Source organism: Leiobunum rupestre, chromosome 11, assembly GCF_980474605.1.
Source record: "Leiobunum rupestre chromosome 11, qqLeiRupe1.1.hap1, whole genome shotgun sequence".
Taxonomy (NCBI): domain Eukaryota; kingdom Metazoa; phylum Arthropoda; class Arachnida; order Opiliones; family Sclerosomatidae; genus Leiobunum; species Leiobunum rupestre.
The window spans coordinates 6,797,434-6,822,685 of NC_143394.1; the positions used below are offsets into that span (position 1 = coordinate 6,797,434).

At 31.6% G+C, this 25,252-nt stretch overlaps 1 protein-coding gene across 1 annotated transcript in view; it reads right to left on the bottom strand.

Moving 5' to 3' along the window:
* Vdup1 (arrestin family protein Vdup1) overlaps positions 1-8,682 on the bottom strand; it is a 45,077-nt gene extending 36,395 nt beyond the window's left edge. The window contains exon 1 of the mRNA XM_090163103.1: positions 8,266-8,682. Coding sequence (XP_090019229.1) covers positions 8,266-8,386 — 121 coding nt within the window. The 5' untranslated portion in view covers positions 8,387-8,682. The remainder of the gene's footprint in view (positions 1-8,265) is intronic.
* Positions 8,683-25,252: the final 16,570 nt, after the last annotated feature.

Here is a 25,252-nt window from a genome sequence, read left to right on the forward strand (position 1 = left end):
ATAAATATTTGATTGGGAATAAATTTAATATTTTTACTACGAATGTAATTATTTTTAGAATGACTATGTTGAAATTAGTGCTCGGAATTGTTTATTCATTATCCACAAAATTTCCGATTTATTTAACAAAAGTTGGTAAAAAGAATGTCATTTTAACTTATTTAAAGGGAATATAACCTGCAAAGCAATCTTTATGGAAGACCCCTTCAATTTTTTAAATTACCCTGTACAGTGGCGCCAAACATTTCTAAAGCCAAGGCCAGAGCGGCTAGAGCTGCAAACGTTGGTGTTCCACACCAAATACCTGAGGTTATATTCCCTTTAATTATGTTTTTTACGCAACAAAGCATTTATTTGAATTAAAATGGTATTTATTTAAATAATTGTTTGTTTTGTTTAAATAATAGGCTTATCCACTTTCGATTTTTTAAACATTTTACAATTATTATTCAAATATTGGTTATTTAAATAAATATTATTTAAATATCGCCGAACTTATTTTATCCATGGATAAAAGTTAATCGAACGCCGACCTCTAGTTGAAATGGTCCGTGTTCATCATGACCAAATTGACCTAATTCGAAATTATCTTCTTTTATTTTTATTTTTAATTCTAAATATGTAACCAACATTTTGTAAGAATAATTTGTTATTTTCCAGATAGATGACGTCACTGTTTCTTTAATTTAGTGTTAAGCCCGCCCCATTTATTAAAACCACACCCACCTTCGTGACGAGCACACTAGTTCCCAACCACGACAACACATACAACAATACAGTAGTTTTCCTTGGTTTCCTTTCGAGATGCGGGTATCGAGGTAAAATCCATTTCTTTTCATTTCTGAAGCCTTACGCGCTTCATTGTCTGAGACAAATAATGAATTTAAAATGAGACCACTTCTTGTCGTATTCGAACTTTCCTTCCCTGACTTTCAATTACTTATTCAAATTATAAAAAGGCGTGTGGGTGTGTGTTTTTGGGAGCGGTTTTCCAGTTTCCTGATTTTTATTTGATTTCTGCAGGTTTTGTTATCGAGTTTATTGATATTTTGTCGGCACTGTTGTGTTTGGCTTCAGATCTTGCTCGAGATATTTTCCGGTCACGATTTTGATTTTTCTTGTCCATTCTCTAGGTGTTTGAAATAGCAGTGCTTCTCTCAAAATAATAATAATAAACTCGACAATGCTGGTCTCAACATAGCTATTATCTCTAAGCGTAAATACATTCTTGACTGGACCTAAATTTTCTGGTCATGAATCTACAGCACCGTTTTCATTGAACGATACATGTAGTTTTTGTAGTAAAACCAGATTCACGATGACCAAATGCCATTAGGCCGTACCACAGAAGAAAATATGAACACATTTCTATTTATAATTTCAGTTTAAAGAGTAAACTCTAGCTGCTATACAGTTGTGCAATGTAACAATGAAAACAGTGAACTTCAGGGGGGGGGGGCTTTGCAATTGGTCCTTCGGCATATGCCCTTGAAGCCCATGCCTTAAGAAGGTATTAAATATCTTCATCGTATAATAAAAATTAGGGCTGTATTTTATTTAAGAAATATCAATTTTGTTAAAATTTCTAATTTTCGCCGCTAGGTGCTACATTAAAAGGGTCAATACTTACATTGAAGAGAATCATTGTAAAATAAAAAAAGCGTTTGTTCCCACGAAAAAATTTAGTTTTTAAAAAAAATACGTGATTAGGAAAGTGTTGGTTTAATTTACCAGCTAAAGAAAATTTAGGTGATAAATGAGCGTTTTCCATTGCATTTTAAACGGTGCTATTAAAATTATTCATTTCCCCTTTGTTCAGCAATTTTTTTTAAAAATAGCATTGTAATTTGGTCAAAAATTTCATATTATTTCAAGAAATGCCAAAAATTTTATTTTTAAAGGAAGTACGAACTTCCACGTTTCTGGTGGAATCAGCGAATTTTACATTTATATCAAAAGGTTTAAAGGCCTAGGATTTCTTCTGCCAGTTTTCCCTTAAAGTTTTCTTCCCGCCGCGCAAATATCCTGGTGGTAGGCCAACCGCAGAACACGTTGGCCTACCACCAGTAGAGGTCGGCGTTCGATTAACTTTTATCCATGGATAAAATAAGTTCGGCGATATTTAAATAATATTTATTTAAATAACCAATATTTGAATAATAATTGTAAAATGTTTATAAAATCGAAAGTGGATAAGCCTATTATTTAAACAAAACAAACAATTATTTAAATAAATACCATTTTAATTCAAATAAATGCTTTGTTGCGTAAAAAACATAATTAAATAAGTTAAAATGATATTCTTTTTACCAACTTTTGTTAAATAAATCAGAAATTTTGTGGATAATGAATAAACAATTCCGAGCACTAACCGCCAGGATATTTGCGCGGCGAAAAGAAAACTTGAAGGGAAAACTGGCAGAAGAAATCCTAGGCCTTTAACAGAAGTTAGGGATGACGGGTGAAATTTTGGATTATTTGAAGTAAAATGTCCTAGAGTCAATTGGAAAAAACTCGATGTTTCAAATGAACTTGACCTCGTGAAATTTATTTTTCATTTCGTCATATGACAACCCAACCAAGCTATGGATTAAAAATAACATCTTGACACCTTAGGCCGTACTGGATTGGTATAAAAATACCCGGGAATCGAGTTTCAACCTTACATAGATGATACATTACATTTTGAGGTTTAATTTTTAGCGCTGTCATAATTATCCCATTTATGCAAATTAACAGAGACTGCGGGCTCAAGTTGGAAACAGGGGATTTGATGGGAAACTTAGAGATTAAGCCCATTGAAATCAAACGCGTAGTTAAAACGCCTAGCACGGGTAAGTATTTTGCGTTTAATTCTTTGTTTAACACTCATTATGAACTAATTAAGGCTATTTTTAGGAATTTAACATAAAAAGACGGGAACTCGGGCGTTCGTAGTACACGTTTTATTGCACGGACTTAACCTCTCTAATATTTGTTCCTCAGGGAGTGCTAAGGCTTTGTAATTGTCTCTTTGAATCTAATGAGAAACCCAAAACTAATTATTCGAGGTTTGCCCTGGTGTTCCTATTCTTTGGGGAAAATTTCCTTCATTGTTGAAACCTCAAAGGTATACGAATGCGGCTTGACCTTTGGCATTAGTATCAGACAAGGTTGATTTCTGTTAAATTAATTTAAAACATCGGGTTGATTTAGTAACCACGAACCACACCACGCATCTTACCTGAACATTAACACAACGATAATCTAGAGGATTCTAATCCTTCGTCGCTTTTATTAACAGGAAGCGTTTATTAATTTTTATTTTTAATATCTAACGAAATTATTTATTCTTGTTAACTAAAAAACAATACAGGGTCGATAACTCAAAATTTGTTTTAGTTAGGAATTAAAAATTTTCAGGACACATAGAACGTAAAGGGGGTCACTTGACAAAGGAAATTTACATGACGTTGAATCATGTCTTCAAGGTTATTCGAAATTTATCTCGAGAACCATTAGAGATTCAAAGTTGGTTTCAATTAGAAACGTGTTCCCCGTCACATTTTAGGAATAAATAGCTTTGGGCCCACCTAATTTAACCAATAACAAGTCGAGGGATTTTAGACAAAAACGGGTAGGTCGTGATGAAAATAATTTACCATAGACCAGGTTGAAGGGCTAATAACTCGAAACCTACTCATGATAGAGTATCGAAATTTGCTAGACATACTCATCTGGTAGGGGTCTTTACTATTTTCATATTGGGATGGTTCAAGGTCATTCAAATTTCAAATTCCTAGCTAAAACAAATTTTGAGTTATTGGCCCTGTATCGTTGGTAGTTAACAACCTGTATATTTCTAAACAGAATTTCTCAGAGTCCAGAACTCATTAAGTAACTGAGAAGATGAGTATCAATTACGCTTCTTAATTTGAATCGTAGCCAGTGATGAATGATTTATTAGTTAAATTATATTTCCTACACGAATTGATTCTTCCTGTTAGCCCAGGTTTCTATGTCTAACAGAAATTAAATCCGCACAAATTATAATTACGACGAAATCGGTACGAGTATAAAAGGAGTTGCCGAACTTTTGTGTTTAGACCAAGCTCACAGTGCGTTAAAAACATGTTTTTCTATGGTCGTGTACCTTATATTAGCGAAATGTCCCAGATTTGTGATAAACTCTATTGGAACCGTTTCTTTATAGCTTTCGAACTGAAACCACGCTTAAAGGGAATATAACCTCAGGTCTTTGGTGTGGAACACCAACGTTTGCAGCTCTGGCCGCTCTTGCCTTTGGCTTTAGAAATGTTTGGCGCCACTGTACCGGGTAATTTGAATTGAAGGGGTCTTCCATAAAGATTGATTTGCAGCTTATATTCCTTTTAACCGATTTCCAAGACTTGATCTAGATATGCTCTCGACCTTTTGAGGGCTTTATTTAACATCTTTATATTAAATAAATTATGAACTTTAATGATTATTCTCCTCGAATTGTCTAAAAACTAGTTGAGAAAAAGGAAAATGTATATTTATCAACGCGTTATTTCTGTTCACACAAACGTTTAGTTAGACCACGGCCAACTTTGATCACGCGCTCTTCGCTCTACAGCGGCCAACCCAATCGCCTTATTTTCACGAACAAGGATTTTCTCACTAGGTGAAATTTGGCGCTCCAACCCCACAGATTTTTTATATTGGCTTCAATGCTAAACGGGTGTTATTAACGCGTCTTATACGCTTAACTTAAAATATATATATCGGAAACTTTTGCAATTAAATGGTAATAATACATGTTACTTTATTAATATTTACAAGTTTTGTCCAAGATAATTGCGTAAAAATGACCATAATACAGTTTTAATATGAATAAGTTTGAATTCCCCGCCTTTGGTCTATATTAAAAAACTATTCTAAACAAAATATTCCGCTAGGGGCGCTCAACTCATACAGATATCTTTGGCTCGTACGTTAACATAGGAACTTCAAAGAATGGGTTGGCCGCTGTAGCGCGAACAGTGCGTGATCAAAGTTGGCCGTGGTTAGACACTTCCCGGACGACCAATGTATTTTCTCCTGGATTATAATCTATGTCTTCTTACAATACTGCTAATGTGTTTTGCGGGAATCGTGTATCTTCTAAGGCCCACACTAGTTTGTAAAAACGTGTTTTAAAAGAAAAATTAAGATTTTCTATTTTATCGGGAAATTTAGTTTGTAAACACGTAAATATCCCTTTGCAGTGTCATTTTTACCAAGAATGAATTGTCTGCTTCTGAGTAAGTGAGTCACTGATTATCGCCATCTATGATTACTTGGAAGTAAATAGCATTAAAAACATTTGGAAAAAGCATTTTGAAAATGTGTTTCCACATATCAAACCTAGAAAATGCTAAACGTAAAATGCAAAATAGTTTCCTAGAAACTCAAAAATGCAAAATGTAAAATGCAAAATACTTTTTTTTAACTCAAAATGGTATTTGACATTTTGCATTTTAAAAATGTATTTTGAACAGCCCTGCGGTGTTTACATCCGCGGTTTGACGGGAAAAATCAAGTCCATTGAAAATAGCATCGAGCCTACGAAAATGCATGTTCCATTTTTGCATACACTCCTTACAAATTATTATATTATAATATATACGTCTCGTTTGACTAATTAAATGTTCCATATCATTTACATCCCTAAACTGAATAAATTTACGAGTCTTAAAAAATTGTTGGTGAAAGTTGACACGCGCGAAACCCTGTCGCGAAAACGACAGCGCCCGTTGTGAAAAACGAAAAATGATCCAACATTTTCAAAGTGTTGACACTTCACACGCGTATTCCTATTATAGTCTGTACCGTTCATTGACGTATATTTAGACGTATGTGCCAATACACTTCCCGCGTAGCGGGGGCTACTAGCTTATGCATGTGTTTAGCTTCAGGTGGTGTTTCTGTCGCTTCCTGGTTTGGAAATTCTTGGCCAAATATGTACGCCCACTTCAAGCTGCTTTCACATCAAAATTGCCGATTTTAGAAAGATTAAACTCATAACATAAAACGCCTACGGAGAACGCTTGAACGGTGGCTAATTTTGCGACATATTTAAGTTTCATTTCCTTTGAAATAATTTCTACTGTAGGGTCGTGATGAGTGTTAAACAACGAAATTAACGTAATAACAAATGACAATTCTCCATTCTTGGAGCTCTCTCTACACGTTCTGTCGTGCGGTGCTTAAACTCTTTTTTACCTTTTTGTTTATAACACTACATAGTCATTTTTTAAAATCTGCAATTTTACACCTACATGATTTTAGAAAGTGGCTCAATTATTTTTAGATTTATGTTAATGTTTTAAGCCAGAACTCATTTAGTGAGAATCATTTCATAAAATATTTATTACTACAAAAATTGTATAAATTAATATTAATTAATTAAATAAACGTAGTATTTAAAATAGCATTAATTAATTAAATAAAAGTATTATTTAAATTAATATTAATTAAATAAATAAAAAATAAAATTAAATTAAAATTAATTAAACAAAAGTATTATTTAAATTAATATTAATTAAATAAAAGTATTATTTAAATTAATATTAATTAAATAAAAGTATTATTTAAATTAATATTAATTAAATAAAAGTATTATTTAAATTAATATTAATTAATTAAATAAAAGTATTATTTAAATTAATATTGATTAATATTAATTAATTAAATAAAAGTAGTATTTAAATTGTTACGTTTAAATATATAAAAAATAAAAGCCTTGGTCATAAAAGAATGATGTTTTCCAAAATAAAAATTATAATGAACCAAACAAATGTTATAATCCATTAACACTTCATTCGGTTGGTCAGCTGTGTTTGGAAACTAATTTTTTGCAATTCCGTGAACTGTGAAAAGTTTTCGAAACCGCAAAAAATTTCAAAGAGGATATGCAAAATTTATTTGTACTTAAAGATCTATCTATAAATTGATAAATCATTTCATAGTATATTCTTTGGCAAATGTACCATTTCCAACTTAATTATAAATATTATAAATAAATAATTTATGTTTATAGTGGTCTAGTAAGATGCGGTAATTCGAATCAAATTGATCAATTTTAAATTTAGCGAGACTTTAAATTATTGATATTATGAATTGTTTAATAATTAAACATAAACATGTTTTGTTTTGGATAATTTCATTAATTATAGCGCAGTTCCGTTAGCTCCAGTATTTCCCTGTTAATTATTATTTTAGTAGAAATGATTATACGAGTAGCTTATGAAAACTCAGGTCAAAATTTAGATAAATTGATATAATTAAATATTTAAATTTAAAAGATTTTTTATATAATTTACCGCTATTTTCCCAAATATGTCGGATCATATGTATAGAACCTTTTGATGTGTGATACTCGACAATTAATATGCCCATATTTTAAGTTCACTATTACTTATTACCTTTTCGTGTAAATCGTTTTAATTAACTTTAGGATTAAACTTTTATTTGAATTTAGTTTTGAACTTTACATTTAATCGATTTTAGTGTAGACTTTACGATTAATCGATTTTAAAATAGACTTTATGATTAATCAAATTTGGTTTTGAGCTTAACGAGTAATCGATTATAGTTTGTATTTTACGATAGATTTGAGTCTATATCGATTTTTATTTAGACTATAAAATTAATCGGTTTTTATTTTGACTGTACAATTAATCGATATTTAATTAGACTGCAGAATTAATCGGTTTTTATTTAGACAGTACAGCTAATCGGTTTTTATTTAGACAGTACAATTAATCGGTTTATATTTAAACAGTACAACTAATCGGTTTTTACTTATACAGTACAATTAATCGGTTTATATTTAGACTGTACAATTAATCGATATTTATTTAGACTGTAAAATTAATCGGTTTTTAATTAGACTGTACAATTAATCGGTTTTTATTTAAACAGCACAATTAATCGATATTTATTTAGAATATAGAATCAATGGGTTTTTTATTTAGACTGTAGAATTAATCGGTTTTTATTTAGACTATAGAATTAATCGGTTTTTCTTTAGACTGTACAATTAATCGATATTTAATTAGACTGTAGAATTAATCGGATTTTATTTAGACGGTACAATTAATCGGTTTTATTTAGGCTACAATTATACTCTTTGGATTTTTTGGGACATCACCATCAAACATTACAATTTCAAACAAATGTACTTTCAAAGAGAAAAATGCAAATTTTCCGGTTACAATTGAGCCCCTGCAAAACCCCAAACTGTAAAGAAACTCAACATACCAGTAACGGGCGTGTCTTCGTCCAACTCAACCAACACCTTTCCAGCGATAAAACTTCCCGGGAAGTACAGTAAACTTTCGTTATCCAACAGAATTAAAAACTTTCTCAATTTCTTGGCCATCTTCTCGGGAGAAAATACGTCGTTGCGTATCCCAAAACAGCTTCAATTCCAATCCAAACCCTAATCACACTTTACATTCCTACGTCATCACTGTTTAAAACCGTTAAGAAGTCACTGGAAATCCAATAATTTAGGGTTAACTTTAACCCTCTGATTACGGATCGCCCACTTTAAGCCTCGTTTTCGAAAACTGTTCGAGACGCGAAATTGTTAGGATGGCTTGGACGCGAAACACCCACAGTTCCTAACTGGCTTTTGGAGTTACGTCTTGCCTACGTTTAACTTCGCGTCTAAGTAGTCGCTTGGCGCAGAGGCATCACTGGGTGAATTCGCCGTCCTCAGGTAGTGAATTTTTGGTAGTGAATTTTTGTTTGTGGCGTCCCCCCCTCCCTCCCCTTTTTCTCCCCAAACCTGTGCTTTTATTTTTATACTTTTTTTTATTTCTTCAAGTCGGGTCGCTCGAGTGAAACCGGTTTTATTTTATTATAGAGTTGGCGCGGATTTGGGAAAGTGCAATATTTGGTAGTGTTGTATCTGTACGGGTATCTGTTTTGAATTTAACGCAACAAAATACGTTCGTTATGTATTGTTTAAAATTGTAGAATATGTTGAAAGAGAAGCGGAAATTTTATTTTAAATTTTGTTTTGAAAAAAATCTATTTTTTTTGAAAAAAATGTTTTTTAAATCTATTGTTTAAAATTTTTAATCTATTTATAAATACATTTTTGGAACCTATATTTTAAATCAATTTATTAAACCATATTATTTTAAACTTTTTTAAATCTATTTTTATATATTTTTTATTTTTTTATATATTTTTATATATTTTTATCTAATTTAAATGTTTTTTTCAAATCTATTTTTTAAATGTTTTTTTTAATCTTTTTTTAATCTATTTTTGTAAATCATTTTTTTAATCAAAAATATTTTAAAAAAATGTTAGAATTCAAAAATAACAGTCCGGATTTAAATTTATTTTTATATCCCGATCAAGTAAAAACATTTTTTAAAAATTAAATGTTTTCTTTGAAATTTAGTTATTTGCTGAAATTTTGAAAATCATAGTAAATGCGCAATCTAAATTCCCATACCAATAACGAACTTGTTGGGTATCTAGTACGCTATTTATACTATAGCTAGGTACAGTCTGTTTGTACATAATTTATACTAACTATTGTCCGTATTGCAAAAGTTCGAATTTTAATGCCGGATTGTTTTCAGTCTTTTAGAAGTTCAACTCTCCCCCCCCCCCCCCCACACTTTTTTCCCGTCAATTCAATTTATCTGTTAACGTTGTAACATAGAGGGCGTTGGAATCGAGAAAGCGACTACTATACCTTATATGTCCTTTCATTTTCTACAGAAGCCACATTGTGATATTAGCGAGGTTCAGACCGCTTACTTTGAAACGTGTACGGCGAGCGGGTAAATGTCACTACACTAATTATTTTATTAGAATTGTTGCGTTGGTTTAACATTCACTGTCATTCGAACTGAGCTGACCAGTAAAATATCGTCCTAGGTTGTAAAATATTAAGCTTTTGGCCATATTTAAACACTAGGGGGCTCTGCGTTTAACTAAACCTTGGTTGCGCGATATCTCTGAAAATCAGTTCGGTGATAATTATTCTAATTGACATACTTATTGTAGTCTGTTACTTATGATATTTTATATAATTTTAATTATTTATAATATATGATAAATAAAAATAATAAAAATGATAAATAAAAAATAATAAAAATGATAAATAAAAAATAATAAAAAGGATAAATAAAAAATAATAAAAATGATAAATAAAAAATAATGAAAATGATAAATAATAATTAATAAATATGATAAATAAAAAATAATAAAAATTATAAATAAAAATTAATAAATATGATAAATAAAAAATAGTAAAAATGATAAATAAAAATTAATAAAAATTATAAATAAAAAATAATGAAAATGATAAATAAAAAATTATAAAAATTATAAATAAAAAATAATGTCAATTTTTAAATAATTTAAATGAAAAATAAAAATAATAAAAATGATAAAATAAATATAATAAAAATGACAAATAAAAAATAATGTCAATTTTTAAATAATTTAAATAAAAAATAAAAAATAATAAAAAAAGAAATAAGTAAAATGAAAAATGAAAAATAATTAAAATTAAAACTAGAAATAACAATAAAAAATTCAGAAGTAAACTGAAAAATAAAAAATAATTAAAATGAAAAATAAGAAATAATAAAAAATAAAAATTTACCAAATGAAAAATAAAGTGAAAAATAAAAAATTTCAAATGAAAAAAATTATAAAAAAATAAAAGCAAGAATGTATTTATTTATGTTTATATTTATATTTATATTTATATTTATATTTATATTTATATTTATATTTATATTTATATTTATATTTATATTTATATTTATATTTATATTTATATTTATATTTATATTTATATTTATATTTATATTTATATTTATATTTATATTTATTTATATTTATTTATTTATATCTAGGTATAAATAAAAACATTCTTGATAAAAGTATTAAAAATAACAAATAATAAAAATAAAATATAAAATAATAAAAAATCAAAAATATTAATAAAAAATATCAATAAAAACAATATAAAAAATAAAATATAGTATAATATAATATAAATTTGGCTTTAATTGTTACGTAGCTTGTGATCTCATGAAAAATTATTACGTAGATAAATTAGTCATTCTCTTTACAAGTTATAATGCAAGAGCTTAATCACGATATGTTTATGTTTGCGGTTCTGTAACGGGGAGTGCTTAGTTTGTTGTTCTCTATTAGCGTTTGCAATTAAGCGCTGATTTTGAAAGATCTTGGCCTAGAAAAACTTCAAAGTACTTTTTTTGAAAGTTAGGTGCGCCTTCTTTTTGTTTTGTAGGTCGTTTAAAAGCCTACATTTGTGCAATACGATAAATACGCTGTGGTTGCGTAAAAAATGCCCAAAAGTTTTCTTATTTTAAAAGCTCAGTCAGAATAAATGGTAGATTATAATTTCAAACGCTAAGCCTTTGATTTATTTTAAACGACTTTATTAGATAAAATACAAAACAAATTGGTGTTGAATTTTCAATATTCACCAATTATATACACTTTGTCATAAGTAACATAATAACAATAAATGTGACATTTCCTTGATGTTTTAAAAATAATTTTCTTGTGATGTCCTTTTTTTGGACACTGACAATTTATCCCATTTTCTATGTGGTCGTACTTGGGCATATTTAGAAACTAGGATGATCTGTGTTGGACTAAACTTTGATTGCTCAATATCTGCGAAAATCAGTTAGTTGATATTTTTTTATAATTCTCTAAATTATGGCTATTATGTTATTTATGACTTCATTTACCGTTTACGAGCTGCAATTTTTACCGTTTACAAGCTGCAATTTTTACCGTTTACAAGCTGCAATTTTTACCGTTTACGAGCTGCAATTTTTACCGTTTACAAGCTGCAATTTTTAAACCTTTAATTACAATTTTGAATGTTTAAATTATAAAAATACTAGACTTTGAGCTTAGCCTTTAGGTAGATATCGCAGCTATGGAGATTTCGTTTGATATAAATCTAAATAGGAATAAAATTGTAATAAAATTGGAATAAAATAGGAATAAAATAGGAATAAAATTGTAATAAAATTGGAATAAAATCGGAATAAAATCGGAATAAAATAGAAATAAAATAGGAATAAAATTGGAATAAAATAGGAATAAAATAGGAATAAATTAGGAATAAAATAGGAATAAAATAGGAATAAAATAGGAATAAAATAGGAATAAAATCGGAATAAAATCAGAATAAAACCGGAATAAAATCGGAAAAAAATAGGAATAAAATAGGAATAAAATAGGAATAAATTAGCAATAAAATAGGAATAAAATAGGAATAAAATAGGAATAAATTAGGAATAAAATAGGAATAAAATAGGAATAAAATAGGAATAAAATAGGAATAAAATTGGAATAAAATAGGAATAAAATAGGAATAAAATTGGAATAAAATAGGAATAAAATTGGAATAAAATAGGAATAAAATAGGAATAAAATTGTAATAAAATTGGAATAAAATCGGAATAAAATCGGAATAAAATCGGAATAAAATCGAAATAAAATAGAAATAAAATAGGAATAAAATCGGAATAAAATTGGAATAAAATCGGAATAAAATCAGAATAAAATATGAATAAAATCGGAATAAAATCGGAATAAAATCGGAATAAAATCGGAATAAAATTGGAATAAAATCGGAAAAAAATCGGAATAAAATTGGAATAAAATTGGAATAAAATCGGAATAAAATTGGAATAAAATTAAGACAAAAATATGAAAAATAGTCGGCGCCCTATTTTCCGTTAGTTTCTAGTACAACTAGAACTTGAAGGTACGGTGAAAGGACGCAGACATCTTACTCTGACTAATTTCTTACGCCAGAATTTGGATGTCGAGAAATTTTATAAAAAATTTTACCAAGAAAAATATTTTTTCAAAAACTAAGTTTTCTTCAACAAAAACTAATAAATTCAGTGAAATCTGGATTAAAATGAATTTTAAAATATAATTTAAAATAATCAATTTTTACAAAAATCATTTTTAACAGATTATCTATCAATTAAAATATGTCTAAAACTTACTACAATTTAATTATAAATGTTTAATTTCTGATCCATGGTAAATTTTAAACTTATAAAATAAAAATATCAAAGGAACTGATACTTCATGGTTAAAATTTATTTAAAACGTTTTAACTGTTTAAAACATTTTTTAAATATTTAGTTTAAAACAACTGCTGTCTTAGTTCTATTTTACAAGAGACAATGTATGTATGGGGTATCACCCTTAGCAAGGATTTGGATCCCTGAAGCGAAAAGCTGAAATCCACCCTCGAAGCATTCGTTACTTTTAAAGTTCTTTATCTTCACAGCGTCCAAAACAACGGATTTATTACAGATTTTGTATTTCACGAGAGTTTTTAAGGCTGTATGGAAATTTGAGGACCAAGACATCTTTAAAGGGATTCACAACTTAAATTTTATCAATACGGTAGACGTTGTCTAAATTCAGAAGCCACTCTACCAGGCAAAACCTTAACAAAACCAAATTTAAAATTATGACCTGACTAACTGATTATCTTCAGATATCTGGAAATTATAACCTGACTAACTGATTATCTTCAGATATCTGGAAATTATAACCTGACTAACTGATTATCTTCAGATATCTGAAAATTATAACCTGACTAACTGATTATCTTCAGATATCTGGAAATTATAACCTGACTAACTGATTATCTTCAGATATCTGGAAATTATAACCTGACTAACTGATTATCTTCAGATATCTGAAAATTATAACCTGACTAACTGATTATCTACAGATATCTGGAAATTATAACCTGACTAACTGATTATCTTCAGATATCTGGAAATTATAACCTGACTAACTGATTATCTTCAGATATCTGAAAATTATGACCTGACTAACTGATTATCTTCAGATATCTGAAAATTATTACCTGACTAACTGATTATCTTCAGATATCTGAAAATTATGACCCGATTACTTGTTTACCATAGTAATCTACTGGCTGCCAAACGCTAATAGCGTCTGCTACATATTACGCTACCTTTGTAGCTTTTCAAGGCAAGCAAAAGAAGGCGTAGCCATAGCTTTCGTTAGCGCGCTCCTCCGAAATAAAGCTTCCAGTCCCTCTAAGTATTTCTCAGTCCATGATAGAATTTGCAGTGTGTTGTGGATTTACGTGTTTACAAAATAGCTCCAGAAATATTGAAAAAGGGTGCGAAATGGTGTTAGCTACGATTGAAATTGGCTTCGCAGTGTATTTTTTTAGCAGCTAAACAAATAGTTATCGCCATAAACTGTAACTGAAATCCGTTTGCATACGAAAACTATTCGATATTTGTTTAACAACGATCTCAAAATCAATACGTTAATTTACATTGAAAAATCGACTGTTTTTGGCTACAGAGTCGATGTTACGTAATACCAGAAGTTTATTATTTATCTCTTACGAAATAAGTATTCATCTAGGCCAATAAAATGAAACGTGTACCTTTGCAGATTCCCGTGGACACGAATTTCAACAATTTACCGAATCTATTACTTCGCTTAAAAATATAAAATGTAAAAATAACGCCTCGTAGGGATATTTTTCCTTTGATAAACCATATTTTAAAGATGAAATAGTTTAATGAATACATCTTTCGTAAGAGATGTTTATACACTTTTGGTATTACCGAGAAACAGGGTGGCCAATCTACATTGTAATGGGTAACAACGAACCGTTTCTCGATGCAAATTAGCGTGTAAATTTGTTTTCTGAGCCAAACAAATATTTTAACAGAAACAAATTCAATCTTTGTTGAAATTAAAGGAAGTTGCGTTAGCATACGAAAAAAATAAAGAAGTTAAGTCCGTACAATAAAACGTGTACGGGGAACGAGTAGAGATAGTATATTTCGATAAGTTATATATTGTAACTCTTTACTGGAGCCTAAATTATCAATTATTTTAAGAAAAACTAAATATTTAATTATTTTTATTCTCATTTAAAAAGGAATGCTTTGTTTTCTCGAGATAAAAACAATAATTATCTAAAAAGTCGATTTTTTGCGTTACGTAATATTAATAATAATAATAATCAGCTAGGCTAATACCCAAGGCACCACTTTAGGTCCAAATCATCGAGCGACTTTTAAAGCGATTAATTCAGGTGGACGGGTTACAAGGCGTACGAGGGTGGTGGCAAGCCCTTAATGCCACACTATCCAACAGCTCCCTACACTCACTATTACCGTAATTTGTGAACAGCCCCTAAACTAACTAATTAACTAATAGAGGATTTTGAAAGGTAGTTATAATAATTACACGCATCGTAAGAATTAAGTAAACTACATTTTTATACTCTCTAAACGTTTTTTCCTTTACAATTAAAACCCCTTTTGAAATTAATTAATTATAACCGAAAAAACCCAAAGTTCAATTAACATCGTGCTAGTAGCTTGTAAGGTTTTAAATTCTATGTTTAGAAATGGTCAAAAAGGTGTAGGTGATTTGCGCGAAATAGCGTGGGAGAGCGGTTCGGTTTTGCATTGGTAAGACTCGCAATCAACTTTATCCTTCGTAACGGAAGAACAACAGTACATGGTTGAATAGATGTAAGAGTGACTCGTTTCGTCTTCTGTAGCGAATTCAAAGCGGGTATTGTGAGGGGCTCAATGGGAGAGTGTTTGCCGCCGCTTTTTGGGCGCAAGTTCAACAAACTCCGCTACAGGGCCACGGCGCAGCCACTGGGACAAACATTCCCCTTTTCTCGCTTAATTCCGCTGGCTGCGAAGTCGATTAGGAACCGGCGATACCCGACCAGCCCCCTAGCGGCCTTTAACGGCATGTTCATTCGATTGTTACGCGTTATTTGGAGATGTTAAGCGAAAAACGTGGGAGAAAAGTTTTTGGAATATTTCCGAGAAATGAACCGTTAGAGGGCAGGGCAATACATCTGGCTTCCGCTCATTACGTCATTCGATCGTCGTCACCATTTTACCTACAATTCCCGTTGAATGCTTCTTTAAGAATTAGTAAAATTCTTACAGTAAGAACACTTCAATGTATTGTCAAGTCAGTCAAGTTGTCAATTAAAATATATATAATGGACTAATCTACTTATTCGCTAATTTTTTAATCCTTTACAATGCAGTCCATAGGTGGTTCCTTTTTAACTTATTTTAACTTAAATTAAAATATAAAGCCGTTTATAGTTTAAAACTTTAAGATTTAAATGATTAAAATGGGTTAAAAACAATGAAATTTTATAAAATACACACCGATAAAACATCCCCTATTTAATATACATTAATTTGGTCTTCAAAAGATTACAAAGTTGGAATTTGTGTTCATTTTGGGGCGTTTATATTTTAGAGAACGGAAACCCAACTATTTTGTACTTCCGGATTTGAAAAACGTCAAGTTGGCTATAACGAAATTAGTCTTAGTATTCTAGCGAAAATCTAAACGACGAAACAAAGTTTAATTTATTGTAAAACTAATAAAATCACAATATTTATGTTTCCCCTCTTTAAAGACGAAATTTGAAAACAAATTTCTAATTAGAGTTTAAGCAACCACTATGGAAGTCTAGACGTTCACAATCATAACGTCGGCTGCTTAACCTCTCTACTTCGGTGATTATGCAAACCTTTATCTTAATGCAAACTTACTTTGTCCATAGCTTTTGTCCCTTACAAGGCGTAATTCACTATTTGATGTATGAGTCTACTTTACTTGTCAGTGAATTGTGTTCTATTAAAGCGGTTAAGAATCTGTTTACGAATTGTATTGGGCTGAAAAAGAATTATCTTCTAATGGCCAGCAATTAAAGTAGAGGCCCTTCTAATAGAGAGATTAAGTCTTTCATCGAAACGCGGATGGGTGAACTTAAGACATTAGTTTTAGGAAACCAATGAGATACTGGACGGATTTGTTTTAGCCTAACCTGGATTTATAAGCCTCATCTAAAAATAGTATTAATTATTATCCTGCTTTAAATAAAGAAATATCTACAGAAGTTAGGCGCAGTTTTCGTGTACTAGCCACATGTTTTAATGTAGCGGCTTAATATCTTCTAATGGGTGAGCTTGTAAACCAATGACTTGAGACTAAGTTTTTCCTTTACTCTCTTCATAATATAAAAATTCAAGGTAAAATAATAATAAAATAAGCTTCAACTGTTTCTGAAATAAAATTCCATTATCCACCCTGTATTTTGAAATAGTTGTGTATCTAATATTGTGCACTGTCTAAATTCCATAAGCATTTTATCAACTGAAAAAGTGCACAATTTACGTTTTCAGTTTATTAAAAAATTAATTTGTGTGAATATTTAGTGAAAATGGAACAGATAACAATTTATACAAAAATTAATATTTCTAACCTTACGACTTTTAGTTTTTTTTTAAATAAGTAACCAATTATAAATACTAAAATTTTGTTCCATGGTCGATATATCTTAATGTAAAATTTAATAAAAGTTCTGCTACTACATGGAGGTCAAATAAAATAAAATAAAATCTATTATCGGTAGCTTTCGGACCGCGGTCCTTCGTCAGCCGTTATTACAAACCCACTGAAATTTACAAATATGTATTACATTTTATAATTTTTTACATGTTTTTTTATCCACAAACAATATTATCCCATAAATCCATCACTAATCAACATTTTATAAAAATTATTTTTTACATTGAAAACCTCCCCAACCTTTCACGTTTATTTTACCCTCTTCAAAATAAGTAACCAATTATTGCGTAAGTTAAATTTGAATAACAATAAAAACAATAACAGAATTATCTACTAGTTTCGGCGTGTTAACGATAAGTAAGAACTAATCGATAAAACTTAACGACTTTCGACTTTTGATATCAAAATCACCTCAATATGAAATTTGGCAAATGAATAGAATTTTATAACGGTTAACAGTTTGGCGAATTTTGGGGAAAGGGCCAAACAAGGAGACGAGTTTGGCTCGAAACGGGTTCCCAGACAAGACGTTCCAGGAAGTGACGTCGGAAAGTTCCTTTCAAGGCGTTGTCCGACCTTCCTCTCTCCCTTTTGCCGGCATTCCGAAGAATTTTATTTTTCATATTCCAGAGAAAATTCTTACTTGCCCACGCTTTACTTCTTTTTACTTTTGAACTCTTAGGGATTAAAAAGTATTATTTTGAGCTCCTTTGGCTGGCTGTTTCATTGCTTTAAGAATATTTTTTCCGTGTTTTTTAAAGGGAATAAAAATATGAATATACTAGAGCATAATTCACACGAGATAAATTATTATAAAAATATAGTTCATTGTAAAACAACGTAATTGTTGGTATACCTCATCATTTTTTTCTATTAATAAAAGCGAGTAATATTCCTATTATCTTCGATTTTTATTCAATTTAAAATATTTGGGGATAAAATTCGGTCGTTCAGAAAAGTTGCAAAATAACCATAAGCGTTAATCAGTCTAATAATTGAGTTGTGGAAATGATCTCTCTCCATCCAAACGCTGCTACTTGGTTGGCCAACTGTGTTTCGCAATTTGGTTGGACTAAGCAATTTGCTAAGTAGCTTTGAACTATTCGAGACCGAAAACTATCGCTACGCCTCCTTTGGTTCGCTAGATAGGTAGCGGAAAAGCTAACACCGTTACGCCAACTAGAGTCGTTTTGGTCGCGAATACAGGTTAGGGTTCTTGTTGAATAAGCGTAAAGCCTGGTTTTCACTAGGACAAAAACGCCACCACGGTGAGAGTTGACGCAAAAATATTGCATTAGGTCTAACGGGAATTTTTCGCGTCGACGTTCACCGTCGGGGCGTTTTTGCCCCAATGAAAACCAGCCTTTAAGCCTGGTTTTTCTTAAACTAAAAACGCCACTACGGTGATCATCGACGTAAAATTTTATATAGCCCATAAGCCTTGGTTTCCACTAACTTTAGGACGTACAAACGTTTTGACGCGCGTACAGAAAAATGCATTATAATAATCAGCTAGGCTAACACACAAGGCACCACATTAGGCCTAAGTCATCCAGCGACTTTTAAAGCCATTAATTCGGGTTACAACGCGTAGGAGAGAGGTGGCAAGCCCTTCGTGTCACGCGAGCCAACAGCTACCTACACTAACTAGTACCGTTAACCTCAACGCGCGCTAGTGGAAACAGAGTTAATAGTTATTTTTTGCGTTGACACTTGCCGTCCTGCCGTTTTTGCCTTAATGAAAACAAGCCTTAAGCCATTTACACATTTCAAATTCAAAAGCTAATTTTTTTGGTTCGAGCGGCTTGTTTAAAACCAAAATATCCATGTAAGAATAGGTAGATATAGGCCTCGGCTGACTGTCAAACGAGTTTGGGAAGAGCCAGTGGCTGTTTTTCTGCGTATATTAATACGCGCGCTGCAGACGCGCTGTTGGAATTTTTAATTATATCTTCCAGCATCTCAGGATTAGGTTTTTGCTTCACTCGTCTAAAGATATTTTTTTTGTCCAATTTCAATTACTGTGTTTTTCTTTTTGTTTTGCTTTCGAACGAGCAGAGCGTGAATAACTTATACAGTGGCCCCTAGCGGTCACTTCGCTTCATGTTTTGACGTTGCGACATAAGTAACGTCATAGACATAAGTATGACATTGAATTACTTCGGTTTATGATAGTCTGTCGCCCAATGATTGGGTAATTGGACGTCACTGACTACTTTCTCACCAGTGGCGTAGAAACTGGCTGGTGCAGGGGTACAATTTAACCCCCTGAAAATTGGAAAGGGTGCCAAATTGGTCCGTAAGGGGCGCTAAAAGCCTGTTGTAGATGAGGTCGCCAAATTCAATATCCAAGCTGTACCCCCCTTGATCCAAAACGTTCCTACGCGCCTGTTTCTAACTAACCTGTGTGATGACGTAAAATACTTGACACTTCCAACTAGGAGCAACAAACACAGCACCCCACACAAGGAGAACGTAACCCATCAAAAGTCGTGCATTTTCTTGCGTACAGGTTTCATTGGCTAGACGCTTTAGCGCCTGCTGCCGTCGGAATGGGAAAATTCATAAATTGTCTTCCCCCCGCCCGTAAAAAATTCAGCGTTAAGTTTCGTCCAATGAAATTTGTACACAACACTGCGTTAGCGTGTTTAAAGTCTAGCTTCCTTATCCTTGTGTTTGTTGCTCCTAGCTTCCAAAGACTAGTAACAGCTCACGAAGAGTTGCCAGTCCTTAGCCACGTTTGGTCATCAACGAAACATATTATCGTTGGTAGAATACAAAGACTCCTACTTATCCCGATGATATTACTTATGGTTCAAGTAATATCACTGGGGCAATGGCGTTGTTGACAGATATCTTAAGCCAAGTGTAAAATTACGAAATAATGATGGTACATTTATTCGTGGAACCAAATTTAAACGTTTTTTAATGTTAGTTTTCCATCTTTATTTTAAGTTATGTAAATGCAATATGTTGATTTGAAACAACCTTCAAGAAATCCTTCAAAACAACCATATAAGTTAAATTCCCAAGTAAGATTAAGCCCGGTCTAATGAAACGTGTAGACGATTTTTACCCACAAGTTAATATTTCTCACATTTTGGTTTTTTTTTGGCGATTTTTTTTTTAAATTAAGAGTGACTTGGTTGAAAATTATATTTTTAGTTAGTACTGATCACTTCTGAAGTACGTTTTCGATTGCATTAAGAAATTTTAATTTTGGGTGAGATTTCTAACCAATTCGTGGGACCCCAAAATCCGAACTATTGTCATATTTGAATTCCGTACCAATTGTTACAGACGCCATCTAACTCATTGGCGTTTCGCTACCTTATTTCCAAAACCAGGTACTCTAAAAATTGGGTTTGTCCAAAGATTAATTTAAATGAACGTTTTCGTGTTTCAGTACCTTATTTCCAAAACCAGGTAACTTGAAAAATTCATTTTCGATAAAATTTATCTTGGGTTATTAAGTTTATGTACAAGATCATTGAAAATTTGTTCAAATTTAATATTTAAAATATAGTTAATACCTCGGGGAATTGTGTGTACTTAAATGTCCGTGACATTTTATTATATTTAATCTACGTTTTGTTTATATATTTTATTTAACCTTGGTAAAATAATTATGGTAATTAAATTAATCCGTGCATCATTGTACAAGAGAAATGTTTAAAAAATTAAGCCTGATCGGACGAGAAAGAGAGTTTCCTGATCAAATTTCTGGGGCCCGTGTAGCCTCTTGTGACCCGGAATCATGGTTTTACCCGGGCTTTCGGTGTCCACTATTTTGTGTCTAGAATTTCAGGACATGGCTAACTCATAGCATTTAGAATTTTGAAATTCCGATCACTTTTGAACATGACGGATCAAATTTGGTTGAAAAATTATATCAAAAATTTGGCAGATCCAAATTTGACTTTGATCGAAATTTTAATTCAAAAATGTGTTTTATTTGATCCAATTACAATAGGCCTTTCTATAAAATAAGTTATGCTTGCTGAACTTGTTTTAATGTAGCTCATTCGTCACGAAATACGTAGAAGTTTAGTTCAGTTTACATTTAAAAACAGCGTGCTTCGTCGAATTTACCCTGATGTCCGGGGCTTTTAGTAAACGAAAAATAACGCCAGGTGTTTTGGTTTGAATTTTCGCCGCCATCTTAGGGGCTGCCGCCAGCGCCGCTAACCATGTATGGGCGATTTGCGAACTATCCTAACTTTTAAAATCGCGCAATTTAGGCTTAGGTCTCTTATAACTGGAACGCGCCGCGCCGGCGAAACATATTTTTTGCGTCTTCAGCCGCGCGCGCTTTTACGTTGTTTTTCTGTCTCACCGACTTCTCACCGGGTGTCGCGGCAGACGCGCGCTTTTCGATTTCCCGAAATTTCTTTATTTTATTAAAAATTAACCACTCAATATTTTTTGATGAGGTTTTCGCCATAAATTTTAGTTTTTAATGGGCTATAGGGCTATATAACTGGTTAAAGCTGAACCGTTCCCCTTTAAGCATTTTGTTAAAGGATTAAATAAAGTAGACTTAATTTTGTCGGAATATTTTCCGGAAAATGACCGAGGTCGCTTTTCCAGAACATTTTCCGAATTTTCCCGTAAAAAAAGATAAAAAAGGTTTTAATTCCATGATTAGCCTATTATTGTTCGCAAATTTCAATTTCGTGGCATTTTTGGCTAATTTTTCGAATCCAAAATGAAAACTAAACCTTTAGACTAGTCTAGAATAAAAACCATTGAAAAGTAATATATGTTTAATTTTTTATTTTTTTTATTTACGGAAAATTTAATTTAATTTTTCCGGAAAATTAAGAATTCTAAAATAAAGTAATAGCAAAGAGTTTATAGTATACTATAGAGAGACGTCTCTCTTTCAAAAATCCATAACAATTTTTCTGTTTGTAAAATGCCTATAGGATTCGGATAAGAGATGGCGCCACCGGTATCGTCAGCTAGTAGCGCGCGTTTCAAGTTTTCAACACTGGCGGAGGACGACGCAAAAACTAACCAGTTTGCCACGTGACGTCACTTCCGGTGACATTGAAAATTGATATGACCAGATATTGGTATCATTCGATTGGACTCAATGTGCTCTTACCAAATATCGCTAACACCAGCACACCGATGTGTGTGTATCTCAAAAAAAAAGGTGGTGTCGGTCCCAGACCTTAGACACCAACGAAATATTTTCCCTAAAATTACCTCGCTCGCGATTTTATCACTTAGTTTTTTCACTTCCAAGGCCAATCACAAAAATATGGACCAAAAAACTTGGCAGTGAAAATCCATAAAAGATGGTAGCTCTCATGAGGTGTAAAAATGGCCGCAGGAAAAAGATTTATAGCACCTTTAAAATTTAAAACATTTTGGTCAATTATAATGATTTAATTAATGTAAGCAAATATAAAACAAATTAAAGAAGTATTCTTACTAATTACTAAATCTTTGGTCAATAAAATCTTAAATGACATCACGCAAGAGATTTTCCCATTAAAAGTATTAAATACTGAAATTAACTCTTAATTTCAATTTCTAATATAATCAACAAAAATATAACTGCTCTCTAGACTACACCACCATAACAGACTTTGCTACCATCAACAAACCTTTTTAAGGTTTTCATGCAAGATATTTTCCCATTAAAAGTATTAAATACTGAAATTAACTCTTAATTTCAATTTCTAATATAATCAACAAAAATATAACTGCTCTCTAGACTACACCACCATAACAGACTTTGCTACCATCAACAAACCTTTTTAAGGTTTTCATGCAAGATATTTTCCCATTAAAAGTATTAAATACTGAAATTAACTCTTAATTTCAATTTCTAATATAATCAACAAAAATATAACTGCTCTCTAGACTACACCACCATAACAGACTTTGCTACCATCAACAAACCTTTTTAAGGTTTTCATGCAAGATATTTTCCCATTAAAAGTATTAAATACTGAAATTAACTCTTAATTTCAATTTACAAGTAACAAAAATATAACCACTCTCTAAACTACACCACCATAACTGACTTTTTCGCCATCAACAAACCATAAAAAAGTTTTTAAATATACATAAGTAATAAAAAAAGTTGAACTTTTGCTTTAGTAATTAATCCAACCAATCAATGACTTATTTCAATTATTAAAAAGCATGAAAATTTATTTACCTTAGTGCAATGAAATATGTCCTTTATAGTCCAGGGAAAATAAAATAAAAAAACCCAGAACCTTGAATAAATTAGGAGGCAGCTGAATTTTGGTAGGCTGGTAGTATATGACTTGTTAAGCAAAACCTGAAAAGTCCCCATGATTCCGAGCGCTCTCCCCCTTTTACGTCCCCCCCCTCAAGTTGGGAAATCATCGATTATGATGTGTACACTAATTTCGGAACGGCACTAGATAGAGAGATAAATGAGCCAATGCTACCATTTATTATTACATGAAAAAACTGTATCTCTAACGGTTTGGCGGGAAAAATTAATATACAGGGTGTTAACTAGAAAACTAGAATTTGAAATTTTAAGGTTGCACAGAGCGTGCAGGAGGACAAATGACGATGAAAATTTCAATGACCTTGAACCAGGTCTTCAAGGTTACTCAAAATGTATCTCGAGAACCATTAGGATTAGACGAATGGTTCTAATTAGAAATGCGTTCCACGTCTTATTTTAAGTCTAAACAGCTTTGACCCGATCAGATTTGAACAAGGAGAAGCCGAGAAATGTTAGACCAAAAACAATGGGTCCTGTGTGGTATTCTAATCAAGATATGGCATTTAAGGGCTTATAAATCGAAAACTACCAGATCTAACGGGATGAAAGTTATCGTTACACACTAAACCGAGTGGAGGAGTTTGAAATTTTCAAATTAGGATTACCTTGAAACATTAGTTCAAGGTCATTCCAAATTTATCTCGAGAACCATTATGATTAGAAGAATGGTTCAAATTAGATAAATGCGCGCCAGTGGCGGATTAACTACCACTTGGGCCCCTAGGCTTAGCTTTATTTGGGCCCCCCTTGGCCTTGGGAAACTTGTCGCGGTGGGTTGATTTATCCTCCGGGCCACTGGATAATCCGCCACTGATACGCGCTAATGTCAAATTACCTTTTACCCGGGTAAATAAAACTCCAAAATAAGCGTAAATTGATTAAAGATGTACCGAGTATTTTTATTAAGTTTTAAACACAAGATAAACTAAATTTAAATCAATAAGCAACTAATAAACGTAAGAATAATTTACAAATATTTTGATTAATAAATAAAGAAAAAAACTAAATATTAACTTTCAATTAATAATGGAGTGTTCAAAATACCTCCCATTGGCTACTACGCATGCTTGAGCTCGTGTGACAACCGAGTTCATCGTATTCTCTAGAATTTCTTCGGTGACATCGCCAAATTCTTGACCAGTTCTTTCACGAAGAGTTTCATCGTTTATGGAGTTAAATAAACGTTTTCTTAAAAAAATCTAATGATGTTAATTCTGGAAAACAAGGCGGCCATTTAAGTGGTCCGTTATTGTCGATCCATTTATTGCGAATAGGCAAATCAAGGTATTCTTTCGATGTTCGATTTCTATGTCGTCCGGCGCCGTTATATTGATACCAGACTATAGGATATTCTTTTTTTTTTGAGGTTCTCTAAAAATTCCACTACCTCATTTTGCAATAAAGGTAGGTAGATCACTCCATTCATCCTTAAAATGAAAACTGGACCAGCCACTCGGTGGTTTAATATTCCAGCCTATACCTTTAGGCTAAACGACTCGGCATTTTGAAGCGGGGGTT